General features: G+C 41.7%; 1 protein-coding gene across 6 annotated transcripts in view; it reads right to left on the bottom strand.

The window, feature by feature from the left end:
- tanc2b (tetratricopeptide repeat, ankyrin repeat and coiled-coil containing 2b) overlaps nucleotides 1–23,555 on the bottom strand; it is a 165,414-nt gene that overhangs the window by 4,597 nt on the left and 137,262 nt on the right. For 5 of the 6 annotated variants that reach the window (XM_031760131.2, XM_031760133.2, XM_039616042.1 and 2 more), the window contains 20 exons: nucleotides 18,878–18,916; nucleotides 17,641–17,922; nucleotides 17,321–17,445; nucleotides 15,232–15,463; nucleotides 13,382–13,551; nucleotides 12,964–13,242; nucleotides 12,297–12,464; nucleotides 11,498–11,658; nucleotides 10,985–11,093; nucleotides 10,747–10,869; nucleotides 10,315–10,551; nucleotides 10,018–10,230; nucleotides 7,647–7,740; nucleotides 6,335–6,468; nucleotides 5,993–6,116; nucleotides 5,130–5,305; nucleotides 4,411–4,543; nucleotides 2,188–2,279; nucleotides 283–429; nucleotides 14–114 (listed from right to left, as the gene is read on the bottom strand). In XM_031760131.2, the coding sequence (XP_031615991.1) occupies nucleotides 14–114; nucleotides 283–429; nucleotides 2,188–2,279; nucleotides 4,411–4,543; nucleotides 5,130–5,305; nucleotides 5,993–6,116; nucleotides 6,335–6,468; nucleotides 7,647–7,740; nucleotides 10,018–10,230; nucleotides 10,315–10,551; nucleotides 10,747–10,869; nucleotides 10,985–11,093; nucleotides 11,498–11,658; nucleotides 12,297–12,464; nucleotides 12,964–13,242; nucleotides 13,382–13,551; nucleotides 15,232–15,463; nucleotides 17,321–17,445; nucleotides 17,641–17,922; nucleotides 18,878–18,916 (3,139 nt within the window). The remainder of the gene's footprint in view (nucleotides 1–13; nucleotides 115–282; nucleotides 430–2,187; nucleotides 2,280–4,410; nucleotides 4,544–5,129; nucleotides 5,306–5,992; nucleotides 6,117–6,334; nucleotides 6,469–7,646; nucleotides 7,741–10,017; nucleotides 10,231–10,314; nucleotides 10,552–10,746; nucleotides 10,870–10,984; nucleotides 11,094–11,497; nucleotides 11,659–12,296; nucleotides 12,465–12,963; nucleotides 13,243–13,381; nucleotides 13,552–15,231; nucleotides 15,464–17,320; nucleotides 17,446–17,640; nucleotides 17,923–18,877; nucleotides 18,917–23,555) is intronic. The other variant, XM_031760132.2, reaches the window with a different exon arrangement.

Below are 23,555 nucleotides of genomic sequence, written 5' to 3'. Positions count from 1 at the left end.
ATAAAATGAGTACCTGCTGCTACGCTTGGCGCGTGCCCTGGCGTAGTACGCCTCATAAGATTTTGGTTTCAGTTCGAGCGCTTTAGTAGCAAATTCCTCAGCCATCCCAAAGTCCTGGAGAGATTAAGCACAGGAGAACAATAATGAACAGTACAGAATAGTGAGATAAATTAACATGTGGCCAATAGTATCATTAAGCATCAATAGCTTTTGTAACATCCTTCAGCTGTAACAATTTAGTGTTTTTTACAAGTCGCTGTTGCTGCTTTTCTGCTGACTTACGTTCATTTTCCTTCGACATCGGGACAGGTTGAGGAAGAGCGATACTTTAAGTTCCCTGAATGTCTTAAGGTCCTCGCTGAAGCCTTCGCGTGGAAACTTTTTGAGAGCGTACTGATAACGCTGCGCAGCCTCCTTCACCTTCCCCTTCTGTTGGACAAATACAAAAAGATACATCTGCCTTATCCTCCATTTATGGTGAAATAAAACGTTAATATGAACACTTGACACTATAAAAGGAAGCAATATATCAAGTTTCATGACCTGTTCTTAGATTGAACTCAATGGTGGGGATGGGATGGGATTTTTTTCAAATATATGTATATCTCATAGAAGCACAATCTATCCTAATTGTTCCTCTGCACTTATCCAACTCAGGGCATATTAAAGCATATTCTAGCTATAATGGGATGATAGCGCACCTTACATTCATGCCTACAGACAATTTCTAATCACTAATTAACCCACCAAGCATTTCTTTGGACTGTGGAAAGAAATTAAAATACCCACACAGGATAACATGAAAACTTCATATTCTTCAGATATTTGATATTTCAGCTGGTAACCATTTATTTTCCACCACAATACATGTGCTTGATTACAATCAGTTATTTTCAATCAGGAACTTTCTTGTACGGAGCCAGCTGGGCTAATCACTGCACCCAAATTCCAAAATCGTTTTTTCCAAGTACCCTGCAGTGCTATTCATCCATCTGGTTAGTTTTGTTGTGAATTGCCAAGTTTTGTAGATTATACAGAACACTATTAAGATTTCTACCTCCTTGAAATACATGTAGTTTCTTTCCAGAAATCAAACAATAAATAAATAAATTGCATCAAATCAAATCATCCGTAAAGTTTTATGTAGGAACTATTTTCTTTTTAATAAACTACAATGACCAGTCAGAAGAAGTGTGCAGCTAGCCGGCATTACAGTCGAGCATCTGAGCAGTTTCCCCACCATAAGATGGGTCATCTTTAATCCCATTTATTTTAAGAGAAGGCAAAGATCATTACAGCAAATAGCCAATGCAAATTTCCCGCGGCATGATCAGGAGTTGAAGAACCATAAAGAGCACGCAGGCACTTCATCTTCTAATCTAAACCAGATATTATGATGTCATCATTTTTCCCAACCACCTAAAAAGAGGTTTAAAATACCCACTTATACCACCTTATAAGAACATAGTGTGATTTTAATTTCCCAATGATATGTATTTTATATCCACAAAACTTCAATTCAATATATATGTCCAATATATTTTTGCATCATAATATTCTCTAGCGACTACATCACAGGCTAAAATGGTCAATTTGTACCGCTTAAGCACCTATAACACATAAATACTGGTGGGCTACCCCTCACCCTCCAAGCAGATGGATCTATGATATTAATTTGAAAATCCAAGATGGCGTATTTCTCAAGTTATTATCACAATATTTTCAGAAAACTTGACCTCTGACCTTGACACTCAAGTCAAGGTCACAGAGAGTCAAACTCATCTGTGATGTTTGAGAAGATGTATCTATAGTATCACTTTGAAACTCCTACGTCGCTTCATTTTGGTGTTCAAAAAGCTGGGGGATAGGCATGTACTAGCCTCCAAAATTGGGCAACTTGCACCAAAACAACAATGCACAAAGCAAAATACCTAAATTAGCGATTTAAATCCATTTGTAGACAGACACTACTGAGCTCTTATTTAAATAATGTCTTTGGCTTGGGAATATTCTAATATGGATATGGTTTATAGCCAGATATGTGACACAAAGATCAGAATTTTTCAATGGGAGTTTATGACTTTACCAAAAAGGCATCTTTAAACTTGTATATAAAGGATATCCATCACCCATCTTTCATTCACAGTATGAAATCTGAGCTGCTGAGTGCACAGCCTGTTCTCTGACCTTGTAGAAACTGTCTCCTTCCTCGATGAGTTTGCTGAGTAAGATGATCATGATGTCGGGTTTGGAGGTGGCCATAGCCCACGTGGCTGGACCTGTGTGACAAAGGGGGGAGCAGATGAAAGAAAGACACGCAGTAATAAGCAGAGAGAAGGAGCAGGAGGAGAAAGAGGAGAGGAGCGACTGGGAGTCACAGTACACACAACAATAATAACAGGAATGAGGACAACAGTCAAAATGGGGGAATGGAAGAGAAAAGACAGGCAATCCACTGCAGAGGAAAGATTACAAAAAATAAATAAAAAAACTATCCTGACACCTCGAGAGCATTGTGACCATCGTGACATCATGCCTGGGTCAAATGCTATTTGCCAATAATTTTTTAAAAGTGCTTATTTGTCGTACAAAAATTAGCATTGTCATTGTTGTGAAAAGTGGCTTTTTATTTTGTTTTTTGAACAATTAATTATGAAATATCTGCAAATATGTTTTGGCCCAGGCAAACCTAGTGTAGATGTGTAGTACAGAGAAATTAAATCAAAGCATACTGTCATGACTTTCTACTAAGACACATTTTCTGTCTTGTCAAGAAGTGCAGATGTACAGTAATTCACAGACGTGATTAAAAAGCAAGAAAATCAAACGGGAAAAAAACTAACTGGGGAAAAAATGATTGAGAAATCAAACACAATCCCTTGACTGAAACGGTCTTTGTTGTATCTGCGCAACAGCAATCCTTGACACATGTGCACACACCACAGAGATGAAAAGGAGGAGGATTTAGCACAAGGAGACACGGGGGCAGTTACGGGAAAAACAAAAGAGGCAAGCAGGAGGGATAAAACGGGGCTCTGCAGGCGTGAGCTGTCCCCTGAACTGGTGGTGAGGGTGGGAATGCTGCTGCCTGGCCTAGCTGACACTGAGAAAACGTCTGGAGGATGGTTTATCACTGCAGTCTGTGGTGGCGGTGGCACAGAGGTATTACAAATACATGCAGTTCCGCTAAATCACTACCACGCAAGTGTTACTGTGGGCTTCCGTCATGCATCTGTGGGATGGAGGGTCAACACCTTGATACGACGTCACAGGCTGGAGGCTGGGCATGCTGTCATTAACCACTTCAACGTTAGCATCTACCTCTAGGCAATCCCGACTGCGTCTCTGTCAGTGCTAATACCTTTGCATGTTATTATTTGTCAGTTTGGGAAGGTTTTTGGTAGCTAAGCTCGCCTGCCGACACTTAGGACGACACAGACAACACAGAGAGAGGAGATAGAGCTGTCAAAATGCCTGGTAGGGTGAGAAGTCGACAGCCTTGGCTTTACCTCGGGGCCGACTGGGCAGCGTCTGACATCCTGGGGCCGGAGAGAGAGGCGGGGGGATAGCAGTAAGAGGGGAAGAGGAGGGAGGTCATGGGCAAGGGATGGAGTGTAAGTAGGAAGGGGAGGGCAGGATTGCCAGAGAAACAGGGGTGTGGGAGTGCGTAGGAATGAGAGGAAAGAAAGAGATAGAAACAGCAGGAGGGTGAAAGAGAAGAGAGGTGATGATGGTGGTGGCGGAGGAGGAAGAGAAGTGAGAAAAGGAATACAAGCAGCAGTGAGAAGCGGAGATAAGTGCCTCAGCAAAAAAATGAAAAATAAAAAAACTAAAAGAAACCACCGCAAGCGCTAATAACAACCTGTCTCTGAGCAACCACAGAGGAATCGAGAGAAAGGACATGATTGTGAGAGAAACAGGGAGATAGCGTGAGCGATAGAGACAAACAGAGGCGCTGAGAGAACATGACAGAGAGAGAGAAAGCAAAACAACACAACGGCAACAGTAGTACAATAAAAAGAAACACACATCAGAGCCATAAATAGCTGTGGAGAAGCAGCACCAGGGGGGTGGATGGCATACAGTAGCAGGAAGCTGTTTATGCTACATGGAGACACAAACCTGAATCCATGGCTTATTACACTGGAGTACTATAGTGCTCTATAATGACCAGCAGGAAGTGCGTACGCAATCATCTTTTGAATTCTCCTTTTATAGTCTTTCATGCAGCTCATGCTTAAATGCCGATGCATGACCTTTTCAGCCAAAATACAATCTCCAATTGTATCTTATTTCACAGCAGGCGAATAATGCTGTTATGTGGCGCTACAAAACAAAGGTGCTGCACTTAAGAGTCCCTCGTCTGTTTGCTAAATAATAGGTTCTTTAATTCTGTCAACCTGCTCTTACCTATCTTGGCTCCTTTCTTTAGCAGGGCGACTACCACGGACGTGTTTCTGCAGCCCACCGCTCTGTCCAGAGGACGCATCCCGCTGTAGTCTACGTGCTCTATCATGGCCCCATGGTCCACCAAGAACTGGACCTGGTGAGACAAAGAAAATGGAGTGAGAGAGCGAAAAAGAGAAGGACAGAGAGACATATCATCCAGGATTCCAAAGCCTCTCTTGTACATTACGCCAACAAAGGAACAGTGATGAGCCAGCAACAGGGGCCATGGTTGGCCAAGGAGTCTCTGGTGCACGTGGGGAGCGAAGGCTGGCCCGTGTGGTCTGATCCAGCAAGACGAGCTACTGTAGTTCAAATAGCTGATAGTTATTATTATTATGTATGACCATTTGGGAGGTCTTTATCAGTAAAGGTAATGTTGTAGAACTTGTGAAAATATACTTAAAAGTCCAAATTTGATGCTTTCCGTAAGATTTTTGAAATCTGCCCAGTGGGGCCGGATTAGGGTCCTTGCCAGGCCGAATCTGGCCCCTGGACCTTATGTTTGACACCTCTGTCTACAAAAAACAAATCATACTACTTTATAGCTTGCCATAGAAATAGTTAAGCTAGTTAAAAATTTGCTAAATCAATGTCGTCAATATAAAAACCTGATCAGACACATACGAGCTACGTATGGGTGTCGTATATGCATCCCTTTGCTTTCCACATTAGCTACATACCACTTCAGAGTCGCCGTAGAAGGCAGCCAGGTCGAGGGGCGTGCGTCCGTTCTTGTCCGCGTGGTCAGTGGCGGCTCCGCTCTCCACCAGGCAGCGGACAACAGGTAAATGGCCTTTCAGACATGCCCAGCTCAGAGCAGTTAGACCCTCCTTATCCATCAAAGACAGGGAGGCTCCTGGGACAGGAAACAGTAGCAGGAGCAGTGAGACGCAGCCAAGCGTATTTTTGCACTCCATCTCAGAGTAATATCCATCTGTGGTTGGCTGGTTTGTATTTTTGTGTGTGTGTCTCTGTTTGTTTTTAATAACTAATTGCTGTATTACTTTTGATTGATTTTGTAAATTTACCGTTGATTTCATTTGGATCCAATTACAGTAAACATAATTTGAAAACCGTAATTAGGTTCAGTTTTGTTCAGTTTTATTAGTACAGTCAGTATTCTTGTGTTATAATCTCAAATCGGTTTGAGGCAAATATATTTGCTTTAAATCTTTTCCATTTTAAGGAGATTTTCTTTTATCCTTCGCTGGCTCCTCTGACCTGTCAAATCTGATTCTCCTGCCATCCATCATGTCTGACTTTGATATACAACTTTGTGTTTGCACCCAGTCCAGATACAGAAACATTTAGTAGAGCTAGCATGACCATCAGGCAAATACAGACACATATTTCTTCCCTTCGCTACTCAAGTTCAGAATATCTGTTGCGAGATGTGAAGTAATTTTACACAAACACTTCCCAACAACACATTTATGTGTTTACAATGTTGTATCGGTTTCCTGCTGTGACAGAAGTATTTTTTAGCTAAATGCAAAGACCTGACTGAGTTTCAATTTGTTTTCAAGTTCTTTTCTTTATTCACCTTGAGCTAGTAAAAACTCAACAGTTCCCAGGTGTCCTTCTGAGGCAGCCATCATCAGAGGCGTACGACCCTGCTTGTCAGCCAGGTTCACATCTGCTCCATGTGTAAGTAAAAGGTCCACAATCTGCAACACCCAATACAACATCAAAGAGATAAGTTAACAGGAAAACTGCAGCTAGAAATTCATTTTTAAAACTATTACTCTGACAGTTAGACTAGGCAACAGCAGGGAAAATTAAGATTTTCCCAAAGCCTAATGAGATGCATCCAAATTTTTCATTTTTTGCAAGTTTTCAAAGCAAAATATATTCGTTTAGCAAAGAGGATCAGGTGGCCACTGACCTGCCAGTGTCCCTGCCGGACGGCGCTGAACAGTGGGACGATGCCTCGCCTGTTGGGCTGAGCCACAGCTGCACCCTGCTCCAGTAACAGACGGCAAACCTCCAGCTTCCCACGACCAGAGGCTGCTGTTAGAGCTGAATGCACAAATACACAACCGTGTGATGTTATGGCTAGTTAGGAGCACAAAATTAGCATATCATCATCTGCTCATTTCCAACTCCATACTTTTTTGCATAATTGCATATCTTCGTTTTTTAATAAGTCAAAAGAATCCTTATTAATCTCATGCTGGGACTTGAGCCCCTAATTCATCCTCTGTCTGCAATAAGCCATTTGAACGTCTTTCCCTTTCACTTTATTCTAATTTGAACAACAGACTTGAGAGACCACTGAGCCCGATGACCATATTAAGGATATCCTCTCTCTGTGAGAAAGAGAGTTTAGACCCGTATGAAGCTTGAGCTTTAGGTTCATCGTGATTACACCTACACATGCTGACTTGATTACTGCTATAGTGTACATAAGACGCAGGTACTTTAAGTGATGAGGAGAGGAGAGATGTAATTGGAATCATTTCAGCAGACTGAATCAGAGCGGCAGCAGACCTGGTAGTGTGACCCCAGCTTCAACCTACTTATTCTTTGCTGGAGAAACATTTAGGTATATCGTAAACTGTAAGTGTCAATATGCATAGTCTCCCTCGGGCTGTTAACATACTTCCACTTGACCTATCTAGTAACACCGGGATTGGAAATCATGTGCCAGAACAGCTGTTACCCTTTTGATCCCTTATAAACAATGAAAGCAGAGCTGAATGACTCCCCCTCTTCAACAGTGAGAAGACAGTCATTCCAAAACTGCAGCAGGGGCACTAAAGATTGCAATGAGGTTTTATAGCTCTAGGTTATAATGATACATTACATTTCTCAACATCCTGCTACAGTGCAATCAGACTAGTCATTTCTAAGCACCCTGGAGCTCAGTCAAAGCCCCCCTCCCCTCCCCTGTGTGGGCCCAGCCCTGTCTATGCTCCAATGACACCACTGCACTGTCATCAGCGTCTGACGCAGCAGCAGCCAGCAGCAGCCAGCAGCAGACACACAAGAAACATCTCCCACATCCGCACTGCAGCGCTCTGCCTCGCAGTGAAAAACCCTCTCACAAAAACTCCATCAGTCTGAACTTTATGGGGAAAAAAGATGATACATCTTTGCATTTGCACAGGGGCATTAACATGAGCATTCACAGTCATCTGTTATTCTGAACTGGTGGTTTTAGATGCATAATGCACGGTTACAGTATGGACTCCTACCTGTCTCTCCCCACAGGGTGTCAAAGTTATTGATCTGAGCCCGCTCCACCTCCTCTTCATCTTTCTCTGGCAGGTCCAGCAGGTAAGACACGATCTGATGAGGAACAAGATTCAAGATGGCACTGATTAATGTCCAAGTTTCCTCTTACAGACTGAAATCTATTACCCTTTAAATCTGTTGTAATCTGATCTGAGAGACAGGATTGTACACAAGTCATCAGCAACAGCGCTGACAACCAGATCCCTGCCAGTCAACTGCAGAATATATTTATATCACATTGAACTGACATTAGGAATCGCACAGTCCCCTTAATCTACTACTTCTCTCTTCCACTACATTTACCATCCAGCTTAACTTCATATAATTCACATATTTAAAAATGTCCAAAGTGCTTTTTCTCCAAACCCTACAGCAGGTACGTGTGACTAACAGCTGGTAGTTACACACAAACACACCAGATAGGCCAATTATCAGCAATCATCACGCCCATGTTTCAGTGACACATTGTGTAACCTATTGTATGTTTATCCAATTATCCAGTTTTAAATATGAAAACTGTTCTGCTGATTAAATAGGCACATTTGGAGAGTTGAGTATTCGGAGCATCATTTTCTTGTCCCTCTTAAAAAGACCAAAAGCCTCTTTATTCTGAATCTAATTAAGTTCTCAGAAATGAACCGCATTTCAGTTCTCATACAGCGGTCTGTACTACCCCCCTCCCAAAACAGAAAGAAGTGGAAGACATCGCTGCATAACTGAGCAAGAGGATAGGAACATCACAATCTGAGAAATAAACTCCTAACAGTCCTCAGCTGGCAGCTTGATTAAGTTTGTGGTGGTTTGGGAAGGGAGTAGCACATCCTGCTGTGTGAAAACAAAGTCTCAGAAGAAAATTATTCCTAATGGGACAGCAAACCTATAAAAGCTGAACTTGTACTCTGAAATCTGAATTTTCAGCTGAGCTAACATGATCAGCTGGAGTTTTAACACCATAAAACTGTCAATGGGGATGAAAAACAAACAAAAAACGTGTCACCAGAAGGCAGGAGTGATGTTTGAAAAAGTATATCTGTGGCTAGTGTATCAAAAAGCAAATGAAAGAATGAATGAGTAGCGATGAGTATCTGCATTATTCACCATTTACATTTCTGATTAATATAATGCTAATAGGCTTACTTTAAAAAATAGTGGCATTTCTAAGTGACTTCAAATTTGTAAAAGTTAATGCAACCTTTTTTTTTCTTCCCCCAACAAGTGATCACTACAGAGAGCATCTTTAACAGTTGGCTTACACAGCAGAACAAGCTTCAATGAGAAATTCTATAGTTATTGCTTCTTTTACAGGGTTACTAAATCTGATTTACCACCACCATTGGTGTGAATGTGGAACACGAAGCCACAAAAATGGTGCAATAACAAGTACTTCTAGCATTTTATGTCACTTTTTTTTATTACAACTTCTTCTTAATACAGAGACTCAACAAAATGAAAATAGTCAATAATAGCAATGAGCTCAAAGGAACTGAACAGCAGTGGTATTCAATTAAAATTTAAGGCGGTCCAGTTAGACTCCAGAACATCAAAGTTCCACATGGATTATAATTTAATGCAGCAGGCTAAAAGTTTGATCAGTGTCTGTATATAGTCAACAACTGACTGTCAAGTAAAAGGTACAAAGTATAACTTATTAAAAGTGTTTCAGAGATATTTATTATTAAATTTCACAATGTCCTGGAGGGGCATTCTAATAATAAAATAATACAAATGTTATTTTCTCATTGCAAGTAAAATAAGGCTTGTTTTCAAAAATGAAAAAAATAAATACAAATAAAGTACTTAATTAAAAAAAATAAATAACGAAAACGTGTAGTTTGAGATTCCTGTTTTCCTTAAGTACGATTCACATGTAAACCATCTCGGTTTTAACCCTTTCCCTCTGTTTGTTTCCCTGATTTATGCATGGTTTAGACTTCTGCAGGAAACCTACATTGTAACTTCCAACATAACGAAACCTTTTAACCCTACACCGCAACTTTCCACATAACCTGGCGTACACATACCGAGACATGTAACCACACGTAGGGTCAATGGAGTCCGCAACAACTTAAATGGCATGGAAGGTTGCAGCATTGGGTTCAAAGACGTTACATTCAGTTACATCATGAGTTAGGACGTAGATTTCCTGCAGAAATCTAAATCATGCATTGATTGCAAGTCTAAATCTGTCTGTAGGTGACTAGGCTTGAATAACCAGGCTTTAATCATCACGTTAGATTCAGAGGGTCAATTTTGTTACCAATAAAGAATTGAAGAACCATTTATGTGGCATAATAACCCAAATTCGTCCCCATCCATGTGTCCCTGCTGTACCTCTGTGTATCCCATACTGGCTGCAGCGATGAGAGCCTGCTGGACTGCGTGACTCTTGGTGAAGGTCGACTGTTGTTGAGTCTGCGGTGACTGCTGTTGCTGTTGCGACCCCATACTCCAGTCACACTGGATAAGATATTTCACGACCTCCATGTGGCCCCTCAGGGCTGCGTGAACCAGGGCGCACTGACCATTCTTATCCAAGTGGTCCACCTGGTAGCAGGATATAGATTTGATCAAAAACATCTTACATGGAAATCAGTCCAGTTTTTCCCCTTGCCATTTCCCTTCACAAACCTTCGCTCTCCTGCGGCAGAGTGCAGTCACAATTGTCATGTGCCCGCCAGCAGCAGCGTAGCCCAGCGGCGTTAGGCCGCTTTCAGACTGTGCGTCAACAGAAGCGCCAAACTCTAGCAGCAAAGCCACCATGTCCATGTAGCCCAAATGGGAGTGGACACAGAGGATGGGGGCGTTGTTCAGCACCTCTGTGCGGTAGTTCACATTGGCGCCGCCCAGCATCAGCAGCCGGCTCACCTAAACAAATGCGTAAAAGACAAAAATAAAGAAATATGAGGAAAAGTTACCACTGCAAACTATGACTTTGGGTATTCAAACCATCTCAGCCCAGAGAGAGGCAGATCTCTTTGAAGCATATTCAGAGAAGTTTTCCTTTTTTAGTATCCAGAGTGTTTTTGAATATTCTTCTCTCAGCCGTGGTAGCACCTGTACCTTGATGTTTGGAGTGTAGAGGTTTCGGAGTGAAGAAAGAGCAGCTGAGAGACCCTCTGTGCTGTAGGATACCCACAGGCCTTGCAAGATGGATGAGGAAACTCCGACTTTCTTGCTGAGACCCTTGAAAAGAGAGAGACAGAGTGTAAATATTCATTACTGCAGAGCTAGACCACAGCTGCGTGGGGGCGTGTATGTGTGTATCTATAGACGAGTGTGAGGACAAACAACAGTATACCTTGAAGATATGTGCTTTGAGGATGTGATGGCCCAGCTCAATCGTCTGCTGCCTGTTCAGCTTGTTCTCCTGCCGAGAGAACCAGAAGGCCAGAAGGGTGTGCCCACTCCTGCAGAGACAGAAAAACACTTTCAATACTTGAGACTGAGTCATCAGGTCATAACATTTTGTTATCTGTGGAGTTGGTGGAATCGGTTTTAATTATAATGCAGGAAAATAAAGTGTAAACAGAGACGTTTGCATTTAAAGATTCTGATTATGTGACACTATAGATACAATTTTAAATATAATGAGAATACTGCCTGAATAGGATCTGTATATTGGTGTGAGAACCTGCAACTTCACAGCTTTCTCCCCAAAAATCCAATAACTTGTTCATATGTTCCCCAAAATCCGGTTAATAAATCTCTGTTTTATTATGATTTTATTAAACCTTCTTTCCAAACATATGATCATCTTCAGCAATCACGATGGGGAGAGTTTCTTTTCTCATGTCTGCCTGCCCCTTCTCACCTAGGGTCGCAGAGGAATTTTGTTTTTTCCCCTTCTTCTCTCCAGATCAGCCACTCTCTGAAGGAGGGGTGAACAAACATCCTGGTGCCATCCCTCCTCTTCACAAGGAAGACCGACAGGTTATCTACACGCTGCTGGAAATCCTCCCAGTCCAGGGTGCCCTGTCGCCACAAACATGGTCTCAATGTTAAAGATCGGAGATCAAAAGCATGTTTTTATCAACAGTTAGGCTCTGAAGCATTTGCTGCCTAGATGACGTTGATATCAGTCAGGGAAGCAAATGACGGCATTACATTTGTTCCCATTGTGGTCAATTGTTTACATTTACAAAGACTGAACAATACTGCACAAAATACCACCACAAATATGAGTAATAAGAGGAAATGTATAACAAAAACATCCAGAGATGTTTTCATGTTTAAAGACGTGAAAACCTTCCTTCTATAATAGTATTTCAGCAATTTTGAAGTTTTTAAATGGTTTTCAATATATTTTCATATTGGAACCCATTTAAAAATGGTTATTTTCTGTCTACCCCCACTCAGAAGCCAGAAGTGTTTAATCAATCTCCAACAATAAAAAGCATCAAAGCTGAATTTGATTTCCTCCTTGCCCCTTAACAGGATGTCTACCTCGTAGTTTTTCTATTCACTAATTTAGAAGCTGGACTGTAAATATCTGTTCTGAAAATGAGTTTGCTTTAACATCAACTAAATCACAAGAACATTGTTTTTCTTCCACTGACGGCCTCACTAGAAGGTCCAAAGGTCTGAGGTGTTGTGCAGTTTGGAATAGCTACCTGCAGTGAACCAGCATTAATGGCCTGATATATCTGCTCATCATTCAGCGGGTGAAGCGAGGCCACGGCCACGTTGAGCAGAGGAAGCGCCCGTTCAAACGATGACTGTGTGGGGAAGCGCATGTTGCACTGCAGCAGGTATACCTCTGCCAGGTTGACTGGAACCACCTGAGGAAGGAAGGATGGAAGGAGGGATTTGTAATGCTGATTTCCTCTGGATATGCCCTACATGACATGAATAATGCATCATGTTTGTACAGCCCATCTTCAACTATTCCACGTGGTCTTCCTTAGAGAGAAGAATGTGGATTTATCAGATGTCATTTTTTTATGTTTTTTTGAAGAAATAACGTTTGGAAGCCTGTCTGAATACATGAAATTAAATTAATCTGGGGGCGTGAGATAAAATATTTCATAATGAAATACTACACTAAAACATTTCAAATGCATAATTTATGAAAGATGTGTTGTATTCAGACTGTCAAAAAGAGAGTTTTATGAAACTACTTCTGCACAATGCATGTCAGAGTGCAGGCAAACAAAAACAGCTCTCCAGCAGTGCATCCGCAAATAATAAGTGACGTGCATGCACAGACTTCATTACTTCTGAGGTCAGGGTCGGGTTAGGTATATTAGCATAAGTGTGAAAGCCATAACAAATTTATACCTTATAGCTGGAGCTTTTGAGGACAAGGTAGCCCTTCTCAATGAGGTCAAAGGTGAGTTTGAGGTACAGGTAGGATCCCTGGCTCAGGGCTTTGAGGTGGGCGCTGAGCTTGCCGAAGGTGGTGTTGTCCATCTTGCCATTGAGCGAGATGTTGTTCTGGATCTCCGGGCTGCTGTGGATGCGGTGCAGGATGTAGCCCTGCAGGTCCTGGTCTATGGCGTCATTGTCCTCCAGGCTGTCCAGAGAGATTCGGTGAAAAGGCAGTGCGTTGGTGATCTCCTGGAGAGTCAGAATGATTTCAGTTAGGATGTCATTTTTCATGACGTTGGTAGAGCAATACCTTTAAACTGTAGATTCTCACAAGTACAGGAACTCATATAGAGGTCAAAAATAAATAATAAGATGGTATGACTTCTACCTGTAGCGTGGTCCTGACTGTGACCACCAGTTTGAGCCAGGGAGGGAATTTGTTGATGGTTTTGGTGAGGAAGGAGACAATGGTGTCTCCGTAGTCTGGTTTGTGGAACTCAGCCTCGTTGAGGCCGTCAATAAGGATAATGAGATCCTCCTCAGAGTTGATCTTCCTCTCTGAAAAACACAGGGTGAAGGTTAGAGGAAGTTCAGGCAGGCCATGAAGTCAAGCTCAGCCCCTGTCGCTGTGATCGAGTCCACATCACCTTATGGTGCAGCTAAAAAGCACGCTGCTTTAACCTGCCTACAGCTGCTGCTCCCTGTGCAAGCCACTTTGCAAACCTCCTCCACCCCAGTTTCTCCTTTCATCTGTGTCTTGCTGCTGTTCTCCTCAGCTCTGGTTTTCCATGTATGTATGAGGAAGTTTAACAGAGGTCCCAGAACAGAACCATTCTGCCAAAATATTAATTACTAAAGAAGGAAATGTAATTTTTTCTAGACTACAGTTGTCCTGACTGAAATATCTTCCCGAGCTCACAACACAACTGAAGATCAAGCACTAAGAAAGAAGTTTGATATGGTAATAATTATACTGTGAGTACTTTGAGTATAAGGAAATTAATATTGAACCACTGTCTTAAGTCAGGGAATAAATTAGACTGTGAAAGGGCACAAAGTTTGAATTGTGAGAAAAATACTTTTAAATTATTAAAAATTACAGCTTAATATGTAAAATATCAACACATTTAGACCTACAGAGAAAATTAAGTGAAAACATGTAATAAAAACAAAGCAGCAAAATTAAGATGAACCTTTTTATGCATTATAAACAGCTCAGGACCTCAAACAGCTGAAGTGAAACTACTAATGTCTGAAAGGGAAAGATGGAGCTTACAGACATCTCAAATGTAGCATGCTGCTCTAAACCGTAACAGTATAATGTTGTCAAACACATAGAGCAGATCAAAAAGTGCAATATGCAGGTTTTTTCTGAATTGTAATGGTTACTATTTTAAACCACCTATCCCAGTCTTTTTTTAATCTGTCCTACCTTAAAAGCCCTGTCAAACCTGCCACTTGTACTCCACTTGCCCAGTTTCCTAAAAAAAATTGTTCATAGCATGCCGAGATATGACATTTTTTTCCTGTTAATAGGTCTTTATGAATCACCTTGGAGGTGCAAAAATACTATTTCATGCCTGTCAAACTGTTATATTTGGCATTTTTCATAGATTCAACTAAAGAAACAGAGGAAAATCAGGTTTTTTGTGACAGGCCGGTAGTAACAAAGTGCCTAAAGATACAATTTAAAACTTTTTCTTTGCTAAGCTGTCTATTTATTGCCTATTTCCTTTGAATTTGGTGCCCTTTTAATGCTTGATTTATAGGTCAGTGTTAAGCGGCTTAAAAAATAAACATTGATCTGAAAATGATTCATGTACAAGGACTGGACTGAAAATGAATAAAAAAGCAGCCAATGTCCAAAGAAAATTTTTGAAATACCTTCAGAAAACCTGACTGAGAACCTTCACAGACACTTCAGAAAACCTCAAGACCATTTTTAAAATTACAAGAGTTTGGCTAACTGGAAGTAAAATATAAAGAAACACCTACTCCATTTCAACCACCTGTCCACTACTTTTACTTAATACTACACTTAAAGCTATTTATTACGTTTAGTGACCATTTTTTTTGCAATTTCAAACTGGTAGCTATAGTTTAAGTTAATAGTCATCCAGTGTTTTCTTTTTTTCATAATTATATTTTTACCTCTTTTCCCCTCTTCTCCCGAGGTTAGTTGAGCTAATCTGTCCACATGCAGAAATACTTGAGAAACACAAACTGTAAATGCTTCACCTTTGTAAAGTGCATCCAGGGGCTCCAGGACCCCTCTCCTAAAGGAGGCCAGGGGGTCCTGGACGCAGGACCGCAGACTCAAGATGCTCTGCAGGTGTGGCTCCCTAAGCAGCTGCTCCCTGTAGGCGACTAGGTGCGGTGAGCGGCACAGGAGAGCCGCAACGTTGTGCACAAATTCTGGCACCAGGCAAGTGTAGGCGTTATCTGCCTGGCAGTAGTGGTATGCCACCACCTGGGGGCGACAGAGAGTTGGGAGAAGATTGCAAGTCAGGTCATTTAGACAATTGTAAAAGTGAACACTTCCCATTTCCCTCTGGTACTCCCAACCTTGAGCAACCTTTGGATATTGCAAACTCAAGATCGGTGTCAAGGAGCACTTGGGGACACATGACACACTTTCAGAAATAACACTTTTTTCAGGGCTCCGTCAGTGCAAAGCCAGCTTTCCCGGTGTACAACAGCTACAACTCATTTGGGATTGAGTCAACTTCATGGTGGATGATTGCAGCATAATGAAACATAATACTGCTCGTCTCGCTGTATGGTTTTAGTTATTAATAATTCATCGCTTCCGGCTGCCAAGAGAGACTGACTATGAGTTAGTTCATGCATGCTCATGTGTGAGATGACTGTTGTACGAAGGAGTGTTAAACTGTCATAATTCACAGCTACGTACTTGAAACATGTTCAGATTAACTGATTAAGCAAATATAAGAATGAATTTGAAAAGAAGAAAGTTATTTTTGCACAGGCACATGGTGAGACAGAAAATAGCAGAGGGCAGGTGAATTTTCTGAGAGGTTAGCCAGCTAAACAATAGCAGCAGGTGTGACCGGGCACTCCAGGGGACTAAGAGATCACAAAGAGCTAGAATTTTCAGAAGCGGTGGCAACGATCAGAGGGCAGTGAGAAAAAAGGAAGGGGGTAAAAAAAAAAGAAGACTAATCAAAATGGAATGCTAATTTTTGGTCACAGTGGAATAAAGGGCTTTAAAACAAAAGGGGTGAAAAAGGGAGTGAGCTCAATTATTAATTCACAGAGTTAACAAGATCTAATAGCTTGGCTGGGAAATGGCTTTCTGCAGGTATAAATATTTCATAAGGCTCCCTGGCAAAGTTGTTTTTTCTTTTTTAAACACATCTGCATAATGCATCAGGCTGGGACTGGGGATGCAGATGGCTACGCAGCAGGGGAAGGAGGGGGTACTGAGGTGCAACAGCAGACAGGAAGAAGAACAGGAAAGAGAGCCGGCTTCACACATCACAAAGGGTTTACATCGCGGGCAGGTTAGAGGAAGTTAATGCTCAACATTTAAAAGCATTTAACACAACAAAGAGCCACACACGTAATTTGGAACGTTTCAAAAGGGTAAACGCAAAGTCGCAGCTTATCTCCAGCACCTGTTTTTGAATTCTACCACCTCAGAACTAAGCCCCGTGTGGCAAGAAACTTTCTTTCAAAAGCTTGAAACTGTATAATTTCTGACAGAACGTGAGCCATCTCTGCGCATGTAGTTGGCAAAGGTATTTTCAAAAGAGCATGTCACTGGCTATCTTACTAACAACGTGAATTCAAGACATAAAAAGACAATTATTTTACCAAATCAAGGAAATTTCAGGGCTAACCTAAAATCTAAGATGACCGTTTAGGTGATTCAATAGGATTTCTTTCCCTCAGAAGTCAGATACGCATTGCAAAATAAAAAAAAATACATGCAAATTCTCTTGACACAATATTTGGCAACTGATTTTGCTGTGAAAATAAAAGTCGGGGGATATGGAAGTGCCAAGAGGTAGAAATACACATGAGTGGTTTGAGCTTGTGCACTTACACTGCCTTAATATACGGCAATCAAATAAGAGCAGCAAATTTCATATTACAATCACTTCAAGCACACTTATTTGTGAAGCAAATGGTTGAAAAATAGATAATTTGCATTTGTAAAAGCACTCTATGAGAGGGGGGAAAAGTCAAAAACACACCAATCAGCTGTAGTGTTTTGATACTTTGAGACAAATGTTTAACCTGGATTATTTTTCTGTGTTTTGTCTGTTTACTGTAGGCTGAAATGCGAAGGTGTGTCCAGTACCTGAGATGCCAGCCTCCTCATGGCTTCCTCCTGACGTCGCCTCATCTCTGGGGTCCCGGGACAGCTGCCTCCTCCGAGGGTGCCATGCGTAGGCTGGGGTTGGGTAAGAGGAAGCCCCTCTCCATCTGGACAAAAGGCAGCCAAACACACTCAAGGGCAGCTCAAACACGTGAAATATTTTTACATAACGGCTGAAGACTCATTAAGATTTCCAAAGTACTGCAATTTTAAACTGGAATTCAGCTTCTTTTTTTTTTGTGATTACAAAGATTGTGCAGTCAAAACCAGGCAAACCATATTTAAAATTAACATATGCCTACGTTTGGGTGAGGCCTGGGGGCTGTCTGAAGCAATCTGTCTCATACGGGTGCCGTGGCAGCTGAGCGCCACCAAGCGAGAGATAATCGCCGTCTTGCCGAAGCCGATGTTGCCTACTATCACCACGCCCTGGTTGGTGCTGACGTTGGGGTTGTTGAGGTGGGCGTCGATCTCTTGGAAGAGCCATTCGCGGCCGGTGAAGACCGAGTCCATGGTGATGCTGGGCACCTCAAACAGCAGAGGTTTGAGGGCGATGTCTTGAGGCCGATAGGGAGCAAAACGCACTGCAGGGTTATAGAGAATAAGTTAGTGATATTTCAGTGACAAGCTGTGTCATTACTTTAATATTTTGCAATAACAGTCCTCCTTTTTGTTGCATTATTGCAAGTAATAATATATTACACAGTGTGCATGAACTCGACACATACAATGTATCCATCTGTATTAGTGCACAATTAGCTACACATTGATGCACAGTATGGCAGTAAATGCACCACTGATTTGATGTTTTGCACACTTATCCCTACATTTATTTATTTAATGTTGAAAAAGCTGGAGTTGAAAGTTAAAGCTGGAGTAATTTCCACTTTCTGGAACATTAAAAGCAAGAAATTTTAATTTTAAAGACTTAAAGATGACAACTTTTTACTGCCCAGGAATTTATTATTCACACCATTTTCTTGTCGATCTTCCCCACTTACCAGCCCATATTTTACAACAAAACAATCGTTGAGTTCACGCGGTTGTCAGAGATATTTTTTAAGAAGTCAAGGGAGTGACTGCTTTTAACAGTCATGGCCGACTGTTGATTCTACTCACTAGGGGGAGTAATTAAACTAAAGTCCTGCAGAGGTTGGGCATCTTTTCAGCACAACATATGGACCATTAAAGACTAATGAGGCTAAAATGAATCTGGTATGAACTTCAGAAGCTGTGTGATAAAAATCTGTGTAAAAATTTAGTCTTCTGCTTCTGAGTGTCATCCCCAGGCCTCATCTTTTAAACTGGTTTGAGTTTTGAGAATAAAAACACGCTCTTTTCTAGGCGGTGTCATTCCTTTAAGTGTTATCTCAGCATTTGGCAGCTACGCCCGATTTCGAGCTTAGAGTTTTACGTGAATAATCCAAACGCTTTGCTGGTGAGAGTGTTGGAGCACATGTAGCGCATTAGCCAGCAAGCAGAGCGAGTTTGAGCAGAACACGCTGCCTGTTGCAGCAAATGAAAGTTGAAGTAACTTACGTGACTGCGATTGCCAGGCATGGGCGCTATTTGCAGAAGCTGGGACAAACAGCAAGCGAAAGACAGAGAGAAGAAGAAAGAGGGTAATGAGAGAGAAGCAAAAATAAAGGCAGTGAGGACAGGAATGGAAACTGGCAGCGGTGTGCAGTGTGTCAGAGCACAGGGCAAGGTGTAACTCAGTGGAAGGGGGGGGAAAGAAAAAAAAAAGAGGAAGCAGCAGCATCAGCACATCATCATGTCAGAAATATGGGGAACCACCAGACCAGGGTCGATTACTAATTGAAATCCTTTGAATTACATTGAGCGCATTTCTCAGCATGTCTGGAGGGAAGGTTGGAGAGGGTTTGCACTTTTGGGAGAATCTAATTGGTTCCATTGCGCTGGGCGAGATCAATCAATCCCCATAAAAGTAATTGAATCCAGTTCGAGCAGTAATTCGACCCCGTGAAGAGAGACTCCAACCTCAACTCCACAGCCTATTTTGTTCAAATGTGCACGCACGTGCATGTGTGTGTGTGTGTGTGTGTGTGTGTGTGTGTGTGTGTGTGTGTGTGTGTGTGTGTGTGTGTGTGTGTGTGTGTGTGTGTGTGTGTGTGTGTGTGTGTGTGTGTGTGTGTTAAAGCCTGTTAACCGCAATTTCACATAAAATATTCCAGAATCTGAAGTTATTACAGGGAGCCTTAAACGAACTGTAAAAATCAGATTTTCACCTTGGTTTTCGTTTTGGGTTCTACGCTGGGGTAAAGTTTAATCAGATTCTTGCAGTATGCAGTGAGAAACAGCTGCTGGTCAGATAATAGCCAGTGCAGTAGTTCATTTCACACTCTGCAGCATAGTAGCAAAAAAAAAAAAAGCACGCTGTGAGTCAGAGCAGTAGAAACTATACATTAGGAGAAAGATGGTGAACGTGTGCAGATTTCTTTCTTCAGTGTGTGTGTAGGTACAGTGCTGCAAATTATGCAGGGGGCAAGGAGGGAGTGAGCGTTGCATTAGAGCTGTATGTCTTTTCTAAAAGACTTCAGTTTGCTGATAATGAGCTGATATTGCTCTTAATGTCCTGTACCACACAGCACTTCAAAGTGCTGTTGCAAGCACTAGCCCTTTTTCCAGGAATGCTAATTATAATCTCAGAATCAGAAAGAAATGTGACGATTGCGCTGAGAATATTCTGTCTTATACAATCAGCAGAAATGCAGATACATATGGAAGTGGGTAAAATGCTGCTCTCCGTTTATACCAAATGCACGGCCAACACTGCATTTTACTGCACTAAGCTGTGTGCCAGCTGCAGCCCAGTGTAATAAAAGACGTTTCATCCATATTCCCAGGTCAGATTATTTTAGTGCTAACTCAACAAACACACACAAACAGAGGCAGAGACAGAAGCGACTCTGTGCTGATGTAATATTCTTCCAGTTGGGTTTTACGCTAGGAAGGAATTGACATGATGCGAAACTGGTGATCCGAAAGCCACCCAGTGCTGCAACTTACAATAGCTTAGATACCCTCAGGTCAATGAAGTAGGAAGCTAAATACCCAGAGACTCAGTTTTAAGTGGTGCTAATCCAATTATCTTGGGGGTGACTGAACGCCAAACGTGCCCGTAAAGCTTCTTCTGTCCTTGTGGAATTACTAAGCGCAACCTCACACCATCCTCCAAATGGCAGAAACGATTACATCTCTTCATGCACGTTAAGTCGTACAGCCACCGCTGCTCCACTGTGTCAGGTATTTCAGGAAAACATGGCAGCCATGTTGTGAACAGGGGCTAGGGGAGTTGTTTCCAGGATGGTGAGAGCAAGTGTGTGTGTGCGCGTGTGGACGATTGAGAGGGATGGTTGGCAGTTACTCATAATCCTGCCCATAACACTCCACCTCAGGCAGCATTGAGCAAGGTATCACTCCACCTCCCCCCCTCCTCCTCCTCCTCCTCATCGTCCTCCTCCTCTAACGCCAACCCTCCACGGCCAGACGGAGTGAGAGTCTCAGACTTTTTAATTATTCACCAGGTGAGGATGACTCACGGTGGCTGAACAGCCTTGAGAAGGAGGGAAAAAAAGAGGAGGAGGAAGATGAGATGCAGAGGAGGAGGAAAGGAGAGGAGGATGGGAGGTGGAGGACAGAAACAAGAAAAGAGGGAAGAGAAAAGGAGAGTGAAACTGGCACAACAGTGAAGGAAGAGGGGACATATTAGAGAAGGAAGATGATAAGCATTTTAGATGATCACTGCTTGTTGCGAGGGGCTCTTGGGGAGTGTGGTGATGGGTTATCTCAGGTCAGGTGAACGACTTCCCAGCTTAAACTTAAAGTTTGTTGAAGGATTGTTTTTCTGTAACTCGAGTTATGTCTTATAGCAGTTGATGTAGAGCTACAGCTAAGCAAATGCATGGCCAGAACAACAGGATCTTACATAATATTTGCTGGGAAAAAAATAAATCTGATCTTATGTAATTTCCAGAGCTGGTTTAGAGCAACATATTACACCTGGATGTGCCTATGGCTAATGTGTGTTCTTAAAAATAACATGTGGTAATCAAATGATCATTTCGCACATACTATTTCCTTGTTGGCATAGCAATTACTTAACTTATGTCTTAGAACCAAGCAAAGGAGTAAAACTATGTTAGTACGTTACATAACACGCAAAACCCCCTGAAGAACCCCAACACAGCCCTAAATATTACAAACCTAGATAGTTGGAGTCAAAATGCATTTATCAGATGCAGACTGCATAAATTATGACTTTGTACTCGGACAGCAAATAACAGTATCTCATGCTCTGAACAAGTTGGTGCACTGTCATCAAATCTAGACTATTATCTAACCACATTAACTAAAGCAGAAATAAGAACCTTCTTTCTTCTTCAGTTGTGTTTACTATAAACACCACTGTAGTTCTAATTAGTGGCAACCCAGACTTTTAATTGATTTAAGAGTCACGTGATAAAAAAGCATGTATTGCACTCCTAAACTTTTCTAGACATTACCTGATACATGTCAGCAAATGTCCGATGCAACTGGACCGGACATCAGAAGGTCTTTAACCTTCAGATCGTGCAACATGCCGATCTTTCCCGGCAGGATCTGCATGATATCTGACAGCACTTGGAGAGTGTAGGTCAAAGTCAGCTGTTTTCTGCAATCCAGGCAGCACCCTCACTTACACAATGCTGAATAATTCTAGCAGAAGAAAATGTCTGAAGATGACAATTTCCAGCTGTGTGCCAAATGTGCGAAAAAACAAATGTGTGAAATAAGTTGGAAAACAAATTTTAAGACCACCGTTTCCAACTTAAAGGATAATTTCACTCCAAAATATGCATTTTTTTTTTTGTTTTTTCTGACCTGCAGTGCTTTTTATCCATGTATAATGTTTGTGGAAAGTTCCCCCACTTCTGAGCTCTACAGAATACTCAGAGAATAATAGAACTAGACGGCACTCTCCTACTGGTGCACAAAGCAAAACAAATAACTAATTAGCAAAAAATTAGCAGAAGTGAGTCTTTCCAGAACTCTCTTCTATAATTAAAGTACTTTGAGGAGTTTCAAGAAGGAATTATTTTGTTTCAGCCTAATTAACGACTAAAGGAAGGGTGCCACCAAGCCAAGGCAGAGTACCACTAATGTTCACATCCTGTCACGCTGTTACAAATACGGGTGCGTGCACACATGTGACATGAAACATCTCTAAAAAGGGGGATTATTTTTTTAATAACCAGGTCAATGCTGCTCAGTTTTTCAAAAGTAATCCCTATGAAGTTCATTTTAAAAGGTTGAATGAATGAATGCAGATTTGTAGCTCGAGCATAAACTTGTGGCATATGTTTGCTATAAGTGGGGCTTACTGGAAATAAATTACCATGCTCAGGTTAATCAACAACAATAGATCTCTATGGCACAGATGAATAAACCGCATCTTGCTTCATAGGTTATACTTGTTAGCGGCATTCATTTATTCTTTGCTTTGGTATTCTTGTGTCACTTGTTGACAGTAAGAAGAATATTGCACATTACAAACCTTATCCTTTAAATGTCTAATCAAATGCAGCGCTCAACTGAATTTCTAAGAGTTATTACTTACTTTTCACTCCTGTCAGGGAGCATATATATATGGGAGTAATAAAATCATTTGGAGTTAAAAATATTTTATCAGCCAAAAGGTGCAACCATCAGCCTGTTATGTGTATGCAAGCCGAGGTGAAAAGATGGTGAGGGGTGAAGGGATGGAGGGGAGCGACGAAGACAAGGAGAGAGAACGCAAGGATAAATGTGTGTGCAGTGTACAGTTATGTGAGAGTTTGCGGTGAAAAGATAAGGTGGGTGGTAAATCTTAGAGGTAGGCAGGCAGGAGCACAAGAAGGTCCATTACAGTCTGACTCACTCTCCTCAAAACAGCAGCACAGCTTGGGCCCCCGATGGCTGGCATCAAAAGAAGCTTCGACAGAATCAACCACAGAGAGAGCTGCATCTGTCAGCTGGCTACCACCTGATCAATACTGTACATAACCAACAGTCTCCAGTAAGTCCAGATCCAGCAGCCTCTCCTGCAAAATACCCAGCGAGCCTATTTCTATGATGTAGAATCTGTCTAAATGTTTGCATTTCACATCTATTATTAAAATGTTATGCACAAGTTTTGATCACAAAGAGCGGGAACCTGGTAATACAGCCAAGATCC

This window comes from Oreochromis aureus, linkage group 8, assembly GCF_013358895.1.
Source record: "Oreochromis aureus strain Israel breed Guangdong linkage group 8, ZZ_aureus, whole genome shotgun sequence".
In the NCBI taxonomy this organism is placed as follows: Eukaryota; Metazoa; Chordata; class Actinopteri; order Cichliformes; family Cichlidae; genus Oreochromis; species Oreochromis aureus.
The sequence above is the reverse complement of the archived record's forward strand: the minus strand, read 5'-3'. Positions and strand labels throughout refer to the sequence as shown.